Source organism: Sprattus sprattus (assembly GCF_963457725.1).
Source record: "Sprattus sprattus genome assembly, chromosome: 3".
In the NCBI taxonomy this organism is placed as follows: Eukaryota; Metazoa; Chordata; class Actinopteri; order Clupeiformes; family Clupeidae; genus Sprattus; species Sprattus sprattus.
Genome location: NC_137922.1, coordinates 44,168,339 through 44,183,429, shown reverse-complemented (window position 1 = coordinate 44,183,429; position 15,091 = coordinate 44,168,339). Strand labels below are relative to the sequence as shown.

The window sequence follows — 15,091 nt, the reverse complement described above, 5'->3', positions numbered from 1 at the left end:
TTTGTGCAGTAGTAACTAATCCTGTTTGTAAAGGGAGGACTTTTTTCAGGTGTCTTCCTCTCTTGATCATGAGCTGGACACACCTAATAGATCTTATCAAAGCCTGAATTGTTCGTCATATCTGATGAGTTCAACCAGTCAGTGCAGTGGTGAGAGGCCCGACCCTGATAACAGCAACCTCTGGAACAGCACCTCCGCACCACAGCAGGGTCAGGTCCAGTCCGAAGTTCGCTGCTATCTGTGGGGTCAGCGAATTCTCAGGGACAGATACTTCCTCCCACTATACTTGCTGCAGATCATTATTTTCATCAAGAAAAATAAACCGTAAAACTTTGTATTGTTATCTATCCATACCTGCTTTAGATCAGTGTCTAACATCTGCGTGGTCCCATGTCTCAAAGGACGGCTACAGGGCAATAGTGTCCTTGGTCAATCCCCAATTGAGCTGTAATCTGTGCAGATTATAATCCCCTTTAAAGTGCCATGCTCTACACCTATTGATCTCTGACCGAGGGGGCACTAATGCCCCGATGCTGAGATTTGGGACAAGATCATCTGCAGAATGACCCTGGATAGACCCTGTTTCCTAAGGGGCTTAGTTTAAGAAACCAATGGTATCCTGGGTTAGAAATCCATTTGAATGTGCATCACATATGGTCTAAATGTTCTTATAAGTAACTACGTAACTGACAGAATAAATCAATCAATTTCTTTTTAATATGTAGGGATTTTAACCTTTGACCGGTATGTTTAGTCACATGTTGACATGCATTGCAATGCATGCAATTTAAGTTGCATAAGAGGGAATGGAATCAAAACTAGACTTGGGTGATTCACACACACACACACACACACTATTCTACAACACTTGTATATATATAATGCTGAAAAGAGCAACAATGTTGCCTGTATGTTGAGGTTAATGTGGTTTGTTATTAGTTTCATGTATTTAACAGACAGTTTGCCTTTCAGCCTGCTAGACTTGTTCCATCTTTTTATGAAGAATGTACGTTGTTATAAATACTTTCAAGTAGTAGTAGGCTAATAGTCTGTAGGCTACTTCTACAATTCTAGGTGTATAGGCTACTATAGGTCTATGGCAGGGCATTGATAGATACAATTGGATTAACCTTTTTTTCAGCAGAATTGCGAGTGGTAACATCGTTTGGAAATCCACCGGGAGTGACTACAAGAGGGAACAAATTAAGTGGATTAAACACGTCGCTGAAGGCTACCTGCGGGCAATGACGTGGCGGATCATTGTTCTCAACGCAAGAGGGCCACATACAAATAATTCTATAGTTTTTCAACACAATAGTTGATCTTAGGCTGCAGTTGCGCAGACTAGACTTACCATGGCAAGACTGCCTTTAAAAACGGTTTCAACTGAAATTATTTCCCAATTTGATTTTTAAGAACACTCAAAAAGTAGCCTACTTTAACCGGATCCCGTGGTGTGAATAGGTTAGGACACTAGAGAACACGTAGGCTATTGCAATATTTCGTTGCAAACTTCGTCCAAAGCATGACGGCCTTCAGTATGACTCGGATGTTTATCACTGGTCTCTCAAATGAGGAAGCTTCGAGAATGTCCATACAAGGACGTTGCAAACAGGTTGATCTGATACTATTCAAAAGTTTGTTTTAATTTGTGGAAAGAAAAGAAAAAAAAACTTTTTAATGTGTGGCCTTTCTCGTAGTTACAGACAGGTCTGTTATGAAGAGGTTAAGGCTTACATGTTGGTTAAATAGGGGGAATTGTGTTATAAATTAAATTAATATTATATAAACATAAATGTATGTATACATAGTTATATATAAAAGTTATATTAAATAATCGTTGACCTTTTAAAATATGAAAAGTTCCACATCAAGTTGACACATCACATAGGAAAATATTGTCACCACATTTTATCAAGTATCCTAACTGTCCTTCATGGTGTGATGTAATTGATGATGGAAGTAGACCCAAAAGCCTCCGAATCCTTTTATCTGTAATCGTATTACTCATCAGATCGAGATAGCTTGATATGGTTTGCTTATTATTTCATAAGAACAACAGTCTTTCACTGAAAGCCACTAGGCCTACATCGCAAAAAAAAAAAAAACCTACACGGAAACGCAACTTAGAGCAATGATGACATTTATCACAAAGCCAAATTCCCCATGTTGGTTCGCGAGTTTCCACGACTAAGAGTGGCCGGTTTGAATATCAGTCCATGGCCATGTCCTGTAGCCCAGTATCGTGGAGAACAATTTTGTACTTAGGCCTACCAATCAGCCTCCCTGAGCTTACTCAGAACTGTTAATTGCATAATTACATTTCAACAAGGCAGAACGATTACTGTGCCAGGAGGCATAGACTGATTGCAATAACATTACAGCCTTAACGGCCTGTACAGATCACACAAGCACTGCAAAAAGGTGGCGACCTCCTTTATCACATTAGTGTATCATTAGGATTTTTTTTTTCTTTTTCCCAAATTCATCATTGGGCAAGTGTATTTGGTGTTGAGCCTGTGCAGACTACACAAGCATTGCAAAAAGGTGGCGACCTCCATCATCACATTAGACGTTGTGTGTATCTTTTTAAAAAAAATCATTGGGCAACTGTGTTTGGTGTTGGTCTTTACAGAATCTGTTCCAAACAAATGAATTCACAATATATTTGTAATATATTCACAATCAGTTTGTCCTTGAAATTGTATCCAGTATCTGCAAATTATCTTTGTGAGACTCATCCAGAGATATCTAGATGAATTAGTCAGTGAGTTTAATGAGTTTTTCATTTATTAGTTTTTAAATTGAACGGCACTAGATAGGCAGAGAATAACAACAGATCCATAATGTAGGGCACAAGTAGTGTTACACGTCTAAGTTTAGAACCAACTCCGATTTTTGCAGGGTGAAAGCCACACACTTAATACTGATAACTTTATTCGCTTTAAAACTAACTCTGTTTCTTCATTTAAGCCAAAGTGATACCACACCTCGGCCTGGGATTCTCTTGGGCAAAAATGGGAAGTTTGGGAATGTTTAGACTAAAAGTGGTGTTGCCAAATTCATGAGAAGATATGTATTACACATTTCTACAGCATCGTGATGAATATGGGGATCCCCCATGTATGCGTCATAGGAATTTTTCTGAAATGATTTATTTCATGGTTAAGATGACTCACCAGCGCTGCAAGCTCTTTGGCTGATTGACACAAAAAGGAAAAGAGAAGAAAGAAGAAAAAACAGCTGTAAAAATATGCAATATTTGCTCCTCTGTGATGAGTTGCTATGAAGGGAGACCTGTTGGCGGGGGGGGGGGGGGGGGGGGGGGGGGTCATGTGATCAGATAACCTATATGGTAGTGAATTTGACCATGTTAAGAACAATGGGCAAATTTGAACAATTAGAACAACAAGGAAAACCGGGGGCCTCTTCCAGCAACATTCCGCACGTGTGTAGTTGGCTTACAAATCTCTCTCTCTCTAGTTCAGTTTAAGAAACTTTATTGTCATGACTGAATAATACAAAATGCTGGAATAACATAACAAGTAAATACTCAAGGCATACAACAGACTGAGAAGATGTGCAATATATTAAGTTATATAATGTATGAAACATTATATTTGTGTATATGCACTGTTTACATACTGTGAATTTGTGTCTGTGTTAAGAATAGAGGGCTCAGTCAACCATAAAATTCAAAGGCAGTTTGGTGATTAAAGTGTAAGTATACCCCAGCTCCCAGGGGGGGTGTGCGTAAACTCCTGTGAATGAGGAGTCTCAATGAGTAAATTAAAATGACTCACATTCACGGAAGGTGGGCAACCAATTCCATGGCATAGGCAAGTCTCAAATGGTACACCTTTCGACGTTCAACTTTCAACTTTTCTTGTATAGAAATGGAAGTGTTTGTCAATATTAGCACCAGCATTGGTGTGTTTTATCACAGGCATGTAATTTAGTTTATAGCTCAAAAAACACATTTAACTGTGCAGTACCTTTAACGCTTTTGCGCAAGCCATGGCAAAAGAAATGGTTCTCTGTGTCCATATTCCACTCCTTTAGAATAACCCTTAAAGGTCTACATCTACAGCTCTTGTCGAAAATCTGATGGAGCAAAGTGTGTATTCCTTCTCTAGAGGCCTTCTAAAAGGCCATCATTTGTTAATTACTAAACAATCTTTTGAGGAACCCCTGTTTGCCAGATAAAATGTCTAAAAAGAAGGTCTACATAGAACATATTCTTTAGATTAAAGCATAGGCCTTAGGTCTAATGTTTTTTAATTGGGTCAAAGCCAAAAACTGAAGAGGGTAGATGATATATGCAACTTCATCGATTCTTTCTATTGTCAGCATTGACAATGGCTTGCTTATCAGACCAAAGGGGTATTCCAGAAAGAAGGCTTTTCTAGTCTGTCATAAACCCTGAACTTGGGGTTAAGTGAACCATTTACGACTTATTCAGAGTTATCGGTTTCAGAGCACCGTTTATGAATTTGGTTAACCGAGAGTTCTGTGCGTGTTCTCAGTGCATCTGAAAATAATAGACATCTTCTACTGAGCGTCGAAACCAAAAGTTGCAGTAGATGTAAAAAGACAGTGTTGTAGCCCACTTCACGGAAGGGGTGCTGTAAGAATAAAGAAAGAAAAAAAAACGGTATAAAAAAATTAACCAACAAACAACACAATTAACCATGTCAGCATAGGGGAGGAAGTAGAACAACAATTCTGTTGAAGAGCTGGCCCTCACCCTCAATGGTGGGCACCCATTTACGGACGGGATTCATGGTGGGGGGGCTTCATCATAGCCACAAACTTTTGTTCAGGGAGAAGGCAGCAATCATATCAGTGGAGCGCGTGCAAAACGGATGGCACCCAGGCTAGTGGGCACCCCCTTATGGGGGGGCATCATCATAGCCTTCCACCTTCAAGGACCAAAGTGACTACGTCAGTTGCATTGAAATTAATTCCTTGTCTTATTTTTCTCATGTCCTAATTACACATTTCATCCTGTATCATTTTCCTCCTTTGCTAAGGCTATATTAGACCTGAAATCTCCATTTTCTCAGCCAGTGTCTTAAAGAAGAAAACTGTTTAACTCTCCATTTCAGTATAGCACATGGAATCTGATTTGATTCCTAACACAGTGAGAAGTCTTTACTTACAACTCAGGGCGCAGACAGGAAAGTTGCAGTGAACCAGCATAGTGACTCCAAACGTGAACAACAAGAGCACAAGTAACCCCTTCTTCTATTACCATAACCTCACAGTTTAACAGCCAGTTGGTTAACATCAAAGGCAATTGGTGGTTTGGTTTTTGTGAGTCTGATGCATAAAAAGTTATACAAAACCCAGTTCAGTAAATGGTGCAAATAGTCGTATTGCCACTTTCTGCAAGAGGATACAGGAACAGTCTTAAGGTGTTAAATTAACCAATCTGGAACAATCTCCCTGCCTCCATCTGAGATGCAGACACCCTACCTATATTCAAATTGAGGCTAAAGACATTCCTCTTTAGTGCATCCTATAGCAACAAGTAATTGCGTCAACAAACCAATCACCTGTTGGGCCAGCCAGCCAGCAAGCATAAGACGTATCTGAACACATACCAAAATCTATAACACTGGGCTACAGACAGCGAATGCCACCCTTACAAAGCTTATGACTAAAATCTCCACATGTACCAAAACCAAACATAATGCTAAATGCCAGCATAACTTAACAACTAAACAACATGTACCAATCCTAACTAAATACTAAATAATGTTCCTTTACACCTAGCCAGGCAGCCTCTCTCTTTCTCCCTCTCCTTTCATATCACATTGCTAATGCCTATTATAATTCTGATAAAATGGCTATATTGCCTACTGTTTAATCTACTAGGTATCTCCTTATCTGTTTTTTTTAAATTGATGTCTACTAACAACAATGTTCCCTCACCCTTTTAGCATATTCCAATTGCTGATGGATGTGGAAACATTGATCCTTACCCCCACTACTCCTCATCTACGCATATCGACAGCCAAACTCTACCCACTCACTCTGTTCTTTTTCTTCCTCTCCTAGACTATCTTTGCTATGGGACGCTGCTGTAGTCTCTTCACCTGATCTACCTGTAGAAACCCTCAGCCAATTGCACCCACCACCACCGCACTGCCATCCACTTACTCTACCCCATACCCTATGCTAGCATTTATATACATTATATATTAATACCACCACCGACATGTTTCTCTGTTCCTACTCCCCTTACCTCTGTTACAGAAACCCTATGAGCACAGTGTATACCCACTAAACTGGTCTTGTTTGTATCATGTATTTACCTACAGGATGTGTGTGTATATGGGCCATTCTACCGAATTCGTGTAATATGCAGTCCCTCAACAATAAAAACTATTTACAAAACAATTAGGTATTTAGGCATAGATATTTAATTAGAAAATGTTATGGTCTATATAAACCCAATGCATTACATGAGATAGTGATGAGCTAAATATATACAAAATCATCATTTATAGGGTACTTTCTATTGGGAAGTAGCTGTCCCCAACCCTGACATCTAAATTTCAATGCCTTTAAATAACACTTTTCAATTTTTTTAGATTTTTTTCAATGATTTAATTTCAAAGATCTTTATGATTGGGTTGAAACAGAACTTGGAATATTTAGATTTATTGTGGGTTTAATTTTTAAATCAATTTTCTATACTCAAAAAATCATGTCCCTAGTTTTCATGTCACTACCGAAACACAAGAGTTTTAGTCCATTGGCTGAGCCTGTGTTTTAGCCACGACTCTGCATTTTTGACCATGCAGTGACACTGCATCTCTGACCCTCATGGTTGAATGGTAAGTAGCTAAATCCCATAGTTTTTATATAAATGTGTTCCAAAGTCTGAAAATCGACGTGTAACCTTAAGAATTGTCACTACCGAAACGCATGTTTTCTTCAATTAAGTAAACCTTTTGGGGTTTCATGGAAAATCTTATGTTTGTATGTGTGTTCACCTCTTCAAAGATGTGTTTGCATGCCGTGTGCTTGTTAGAATTCTTTATTTATGCTTAAAGTTAGCTAGAATTGTCACTACCGAAACAGTCACTACCGAAACATATGGTAGTGACCTGATGATTTCAGTAGTGACAAAATGAATTGGTAAGTAGTTCAATCCCATAATTTTTAAATAAATGTGTTGTGTGGACTAAAGGGCGGCCCAGAGCACCTTTTGGAAGATTTTGGGAGAGAAATGAACATCCATCCAACAGTGCAGTCACTACCGAAACACTGGATGTCACTACCGAAACAGTGCAGCACTACCGAAACACAGGATGTTTTGTAAAAAATTAAGTATATTGAGTAATCAACTAAAATGTTATGATACTGATTGGATTAATGTATGTTCAATTTCATCAATGAACAACTCTGGAATCAATATGATCAGTATTTAGCATTTTACAAAGAAATATTGCACTTAGATTTTTGATGAATTGTATAAATTGAACTTGAAAATATGGTAAAAAATTCATTTTTATGGATTTCATTGTGAAAACCTTCAAGAAATATTTGTAAAAATACTCTTCAGAGAAGGGAAGGAAACACAATCTGAACAGGTCAATAGTAATACTTTTTTACTATAGTAAATGTGATGTTTCGGTAGTGAAAATTTTTGGAAGAGGAAAAACATTCCAACACATTCTGAAAATACAATATAAAAATTGACTGTTCTTTTACTAGATAAGTGTACTTTAGATATGGCACAATATACATACGGACAAAGTTTTGGGAATAAAACATAAAAAAAATCCAAATATTTCCGACCTGACTTTGCACCAATTCGGTAGAATGGCCCATATATTATGTACATCTACCAAATGCAGGCTGTGTACAACACCTGTTGTTTCCCTTCCCCTTCTGCCACACAACCCCATCCCCCCCTTCCTATCTCCACCTGGCCGACCTCAAGCAGATGGGTCCCCCCTTATGTGCCGTAATTCTGCTTAAGGTTCCTTTCTGACTAACAGGGAGTTTTTTCTTGCCCCTGTTGCCATTGTGCTTGCACTAAGGGGGTTCAGACTCTTTGCTCTGTAAAGCGTCTTGAGACAATTGTATTGTTATGGCGCTATATAAATAAAATTGAATAGAATTTAACTGAATAAAATGTAAGCAACACTATGCAACAACTTTACACTTTTTGAGGTAAAGTTTTATAGGCAACTAATTTGGTACCATCCTCAAATTGATTTTAATAGCATATGGTCACGTGGAGGACAGATAAACACCTGTGTCTTTCCCACTAGCCATCAAGGATATGCCCTATATAGGCCATTCTACCGAATTGATGCAAAGTCATGTCGGATATATTTTGAATTTTTGTATGGTTTTTTCCCAAAACTTTGACCGTATGTATATTGTGCCATATCTAAAGTACACATATCTAGTAAAAGAACTGTCAAGTTTTATATTGTATTTTCAGAATGTGTTGGAATGTTTTTCCTCTTCCAAAAATTGTCACTACCGAAACATCACATTTACTATAGTAAAAAAGTATTATTATTGACCTGTTCAGATTGTGTTTCCTTCCCTTCTCTGAAGAGTATTTTTTTTAAATATTTCTTTTCACAATGAAATCCATAGAAATGAATTTTTTACCAAATTTTCAAGGTCAATTTATCTGTTTCGGTAGTGACTGCACTGTTTCGGTAGTGACTGCACTGTTGGATGGATGTTCATTTCTCTCCCAAAATCATCCAAAAGGTGCTCTGGGCCTCCCTTTAGTCCACACAACACATTTATTTAAAAATTATGGGATTGAACTACTTGCCATTTCATTTTGTCACTACCAAAATCATCTGGTCACTACCATATGTTTCGGTAGTGACTGTTTCGGTAGTGACAATTCTAGCTAACTTTAAGCATAAATAAAGAATTCTAGCAAGCACACGGCTTGCAAACACATCTTTGAAGAGGTGTACACACATACAAACATAAGATTTTCCATGAAACCCCAAAGGTTTACTTAATTGAAGAAAACATGCGTTTCGGTAGTGACAATTCTTAAGGTTACACGTCGATTTTCAGACTTTGGAACACATTTATATAAAAACTATGGGATTTAGCTACTTACCATTCAACCATGAGGGACAGAGATGCAGTGTCACTGCATGGTCAAAAATGCAGAGTCGTGGCTAAAACACAGGCTCAGCCTATGGACTAAAACTCTTGTGTTTCGGTAGTGACATGAAAACTAGGGACATGATTTTTTGAGTATAGTAAATTGATTTAAAAATTAAACCCACAATAAATCTAAATATTCCAAGTTCTGTTTCAACCCAATCATAAAGATCTTTGAAATTAAATCATTGAAAAAAATAAAAAAAAAATTGAAAAGTGTTATTTAAAGGCATTGAAATTTAGATGTCAGGGTTGGGGACAGCTACTTCCCAATAGAAAGTACCCTATAAATGATGATTTTGTATATATTTAGCTTATCACTATCTCATGTAATGCATTGGGTTTATATAGACCATAACATTTTCTAATTTAATATCTATGCCTAAATACCTAATCGTTTTGTAAATAGATTTTATTGTTGAGGGACTGCATATTACACGAATTCGGTAGAATGGCCCATATAGTTCTGTGTACTGGGCAGGAACACCCTGCAAAAATGGAGGAAAAGCTTTTACAGCATGACCTTGCCACCTATACTGCCAAAAGACACCAGTTAGTGTCTTGGCAAGCTTCTATCAGTGTCAGCTGGGCTGTTGTTGGTGCTTGCAATGTTTGTGCATGGCTTTTAGGTAGTTACAGTAGCTTGCTAGTTTTGTAACAGAAATCCTTATTGCTGCTTTAAGAACACTTAAAGGCTTAATTACACAGGACTAAGAAGGTAACAGGTGGGCAGAGATCAATGAGACACACCAAGCAGTAACGAGTGGGGGTGAATGATGACACACGGAACAGAGGCGGGAACAGAGACAGGGAAAACAATTGTACATTACTATAAAAACAAAAGCACATGGCTTTGTGAACAACAACAAAAAGTACATTCTAGCACCCCTTATCTTTGCCTAAACTGACTAATAACTTTAACAGTTCAACAGTGCTTGTGCTTGTGCTTATACTAGATCCTCCATCAACATGTGACCTCATACAGCTGTAAGTCAGTCTTTTCACTAGTGTAGTCTTTCAATTGCCAACAGAAAACATTATTAATTATTAATCTTAATAACAGGATGGAAATAAAGAGATCACATCAGCTGCTCCTGAGGTGGAGACTAAAAGTGAAGAGAGGACCACAGATGCAAGTGTCGTGTGTAATAAGTACTGTACTGAGATGGATTTCAAACTTTCTGCTTTTCCAATGGCACTTTCAGACTTCCTTCTTACTCTCTTCAGACTAGAGGCGCTTTTCCACTGCAGGAACTCAGGGCTATTCCTAGGTGGTGCGAACGTCTACAGGACAGGACCCCTGATTGGCCATCTCAGCCCAGGACTGGCCCCCTGATTGGCCATCTTAGGCTTTCTGTGTTTCTACCGCAGGGCAGGACGGACCACCACAGACCTACAAGTGATGGAGCCTAATATTTTGCCTTTTGATCGTGGCATCAATTTTGAGCATGACAACATATTGAAATATTTCATCAGTGGCAACACCAACCGTAGATTGTTAAACCAGAGAGTATCTAGATAACGTTAGGATTACCTCAGGATCGAGTTGCCAACACTCCATTAAATGGATTCATGTCATCTCAATAACTTTATAAATTACTGGTAAGTCTAGTTGGTTTTAATAAAGGTGGTTGTTGTTGTCTTCCACTTGTCTTGCGTTTAACCAAGCGTCACCCATAATTGCAAGCGCCACCCAGCAGTTTCAGGGCTGCACAGAAGTACCTACCCCATAGTAGGTACGAAAACGGTCCTTAAATCGAGGTCCTTCAGAGCAGTTCCTGCAGTGGACAACCACCTTAAGTTGCCAGCTCCCCAAAAATAGCCTACGAGTTCCTGCAGTGGAAAAGCACCTTAGGAAGGACAACTTATCCACTCCCATGCAAAATGTAGCACTGTAAGAAATAATTTATGTACATATTCATATAATATATAAGCCTAAATCTGCAGAAACAAATTGACAAGAATATAAATTATGTACGGCTCAAAATGGAGGACAACGGGACAGTTAAGCGTGAGACTGAATTGCCTGAGCTTTTCAGTTTAAAGTGGAAAACTACTGAACACCTACTGTGGATTATACCAGTTATACTAATATTATCACTATTGCCCAGTCATTAAGAAATACTTTTCTTCTTTCCAGGATGTACTTGATTCCTGCTAATTAGATCTCCTACTCATTGTTTAGCACAGGCAAAGCAGCTGCTTTGGACCTCTTGGACTTAAAAGTAGCCCTGAACATAACCTGCCCAGTTACTAACCTAGCCTTGTTTTCCTTAACTGAAAAGCCAAGTTTATGGCTTGAGTTAACATTCCCTGGACAGTGACTAAACCCGTTTTCTGGAAGACCCCTCAGGCTTGTGATTTCAGGCCTGACTGTGATATTTTTGTAGGTAACTTACATCGTTCATAATAGATATTTTAATTTCCCTAATACAAGAAGTTATCTTTACTTAACGGTGCATGTAAGACCGTGCATGTAAGAGTAAGGCGAGTGACGAAATCAGCATAGTCGATGCTTAGAACAATAGATCGTCCCATTTCAATCCATAGTTCAAGAGTTCACCTGCGCATTTGAATTGTTTACCCATTGTTTGACTCGGTCCAGAGCGGACACTTCTATATGGGCAAAAGATTACTCGCAAGTATTTACATCGCACTGGGAGCCGAGGAGGCCTCTTGGTCACTTTTCAAGGGAGGACAAAATAGAAGGGCGGAGGGCCATGCGCATGAGCGTCGGAGGGGCGGTCACGTTTTGGAATGTTTATAGTTGCAGGGCGGAGCTTCTCAATATTCTCATTTGGCACTCTTTGTTCAAATACGTATTGAAATGAAATAAGCTATCAATATGTTTGAATCTATCCCTACGGAGATACAACACAATTCACCGTGATAGAGTTTTTTTAATGATAAGTATTGACTGTTTTAGGACTGTGCACCACATGCGTGGACCGGTGACCACATATGTTCCACATAACTTAAATGACCCTATATCGCGAGAGCACAGTGGTTGTGTACCCGCAGGGCTTGACCGCTCCGGAGGGGAGAACGAGTGTCGGTCACTAGTCTCGGGACCACCTTGGTATTGCCCCAATGAAAACATTTAATTATTTTGCTACATAAATAAAGTTTCATTATTCTTATTAGTAGTAGTATTATTATCGTGTCATTTCCAAGCATGCTCGCGCCTTCATTTCTTACACACATGCGCAGGATGTATGTAGAAACCTGAGGCTGCGCTTTTACACGTTCCACTCTCGGGATCTACTCCATAGCGACCCCCTCCCCTTCCACCCCTGCCCACTCACATAACCACACGCACGCACAATGTGCACCTTCATGCCAATTTAAATAAAAACATGACAAGTTTCTAGAAGACGAGAAAAAAGTTTATATTTTAATATTGTACAGTATAAAGGAGTTATTATGTGTATAATAACTGGACATGAAAACAGATGAACATGATGGTGAAACTTGAAAATATACAACAGTCCGCTGCCCTTCCAGAGAAAAGTCTCAGTCCGGTTTCACTAAGCGTACTTAAATATTTTCACTCTAACAGAGTAAAGTAATACACCCGCCGTTTTTAAACATCCTCGTCCAATGATTCACTTTTCGACAGCACATACTTAACAAAGACTGCTGTCTGTCTGGTCGATTGCTGTTTCAAGTGACAGGTCGATTAGCGCTACAAGTGATACACAAAGAGGATAAGACAAAATAAATAGTTAGGGCTGCTGTGTTGCCATGAACGTTTTCCAATTAAAAGTCCTCGAATTTTAAATTATTCTGGATCTAATTATCACAATATAGTGCAAAAGTGGCGGAGAAGAAAGGTAAAAAGGTCGGGTTTTAACTCCGCACAAGACCATACAAAAATAATTACAGATACCAAAACCTCCTCAAAAAGTCTATTTACACTGTTTGTCAAATGTCCGTCAGTGTCTCATCTGTCATTTGAGTTCACTTCTTCTTTGCTGTTTTCTTTGCTGCTGTCTTCGCTTTGGGTTTTGCCGTTTTCACTTTTTTGGGCTTACTCGCCTTGGCAGGTTTGGCCACCTTTGCCTTCTTCGCCACTTTTTTGGGTTTAACGGGCGTTTTCTTCTTTTCAGCTTTCTTCACTTTCTTCTCAGCCGGTTTACTCTTTTTCGCCTTGGCAGGGGACTTGACCACCTTCTTGGGCTTGGGAGCTTTCTTGTGCTTGACCGCGGCTTTGACAGGCTTCTTGGCTTTTACGACCACTTTGGGCTTGGCTGGTTTCTTAGTGTCCTCTGCTTTGGCCAGTTTGAAGGAGCCGGAGGCACCAATGCCCTTGGTCTGTCGAAGTAGTCCAGTACCCACCAGCCTCTTCAGGGCCAGTTTGATCTGAGAGTCCGCATTGTCGCCCACTTTGTAGTGGTTCTTGATATACTTGGCAATGGACTGCCGGGACGCTCCTCCACGACTCTTGTCGGCCAGGATCGCAGCTTTGATCATCTCGGAGTATTTGGGGTGCGATGCAGCCTTCTTGGGGGCTTTCGTCTTTTTGGGTTTCTGTGCCGGGGCGGCTGCTGTCTCTGCCATGTCGAAGTGTTTGGATGAGTTCGTTTCAGGGAAGCTTTCTCAGTATTCAAAAGTCTGAAAGCCTCTAATGTTTTTCAAGAATGAGTCGAATACGGAAGATTAGTGCAAATATCACTGCAGACTATTCCTCTGTAACCCCCTAATTTAACGAGATCCTCACCAGGACGTAAACTCCTGCAGTACGCGCTGTGTAAGTGTATATTATTCTCCCGGTGCGCCCATAGACAATATTAAGCCTCGGCGCGGACGTGATTGAGAACACCAACTGCCAGCAGCTGATCGAGCAGGCTCCATGAAACTCGCGCGGGCCGGTTTGTGTTTCTTCTTCCTCGAACTATCGCTAAATTTACAAAGTTAGGGCACACATGGTTCCGTCCAACCGTGTCGGCTAAAAGCAGACACCCCAGGCTTCACAAGCGTACCTGCTTCCGAGGAGAATTCGCCGACCGATAAACTTTTATTCCTTGAAAACCCACCCGAAGCAGCGAGCGAGAAGATGGATTTTGCAGAATTCGTGCGAAATTGACCCAAAACAACGGAACCGATACCCAAATCACACCATGCACGTGAAACCCGAATTAATATTACAATGAAAACGCGCCGTTTGACGCATGCATAACATCATTTTCGTTTTTAATCCACCGTTAGAGTTTGACAACTAACACAGTCGGATAGGCGACTCGGTGTGACGTGCTTCAGATTATTTACTGTTAAACCTTTTATAAATTAAATGTGAGTGAATGAAAGTTACTCCTAAATGACATAGCGTGTTGGTGCATTTCTGTGGGTTTGTACGGAATCGGTGCGTTTTATTTCTAGGGCTCTAAAGCTTCAAACTATATAAACAAGTGTGTGAAAGGCTGCCTTGCAGCCGGGGCAACTCGCTGCTAGGAAAGTTGCCAACATCTCAAAGACCTGATACACCGTTTCTCACACACCGGTACCGAGGAAACGGCTCCACACACGAACAGGTCGGTGGGTCGGTGACGGGGCGAGGGCTTGAGTCGGGACACGGTGAAGACAGTTTGCACCCACAATATCGAAGTGATCATATAAAACACGGCGCGCGCTCCACATTCTTTTGTTCAGTGGTCGTCTGGCGGAGGAGAAGTGGGCGCGAGGAAGAGATCTGATCTCGGCTCGTGCTCCTCCGAGCATTTTAGAATAATCAGAGGACACGTCCGTAAGTGGTGTGTTCTGGTTTTCTACGGGGCTCGGTGCATTTTTAGAGAATTGTCTGACTGAGTGCTATCATGCTCCTCTCCTGAACGCCATCTTGAATCCCTGAAGATCATCAGTGTATAGTCAGTCCAATGCGCCTGTTATGCCATATAGTCAAATGAACTGTACTGTCATTGTTTAGTCC

General features: G+C 40.0%; 1 protein-coding gene across 1 annotated transcript; it reads right to left on the bottom strand.

The window, feature by feature from the left end:
* Positions 1-12,529: 12,529 nt before the first annotated feature.
* On the bottom strand, positions 12,530-13,909 carry h1-0 (H1.0 linker histone). The gene has a single exon (XM_080834070.1). The coding sequence runs from the start codon at positions 13,723-13,725 to the stop codon at positions 13,126-13,128; it is 600 nt and encodes a 199-aa protein (XP_080690196.1). The 5' UTR covers positions 13,726-13,909; the 3' UTR covers positions 12,530-13,125.
* Positions 13,910-15,091: the final 1,182 nt, after the last annotated feature.

Excerpts from the sequence above, each read along its gene's own strand:
- h1-0 (XM_080834070.1), bottom strand. The coding sequence starts at position 13,725 with ATGGCAGAGACAGCAGCCGCCCCGGCACAGAAACCCAAAAAGACGAAA.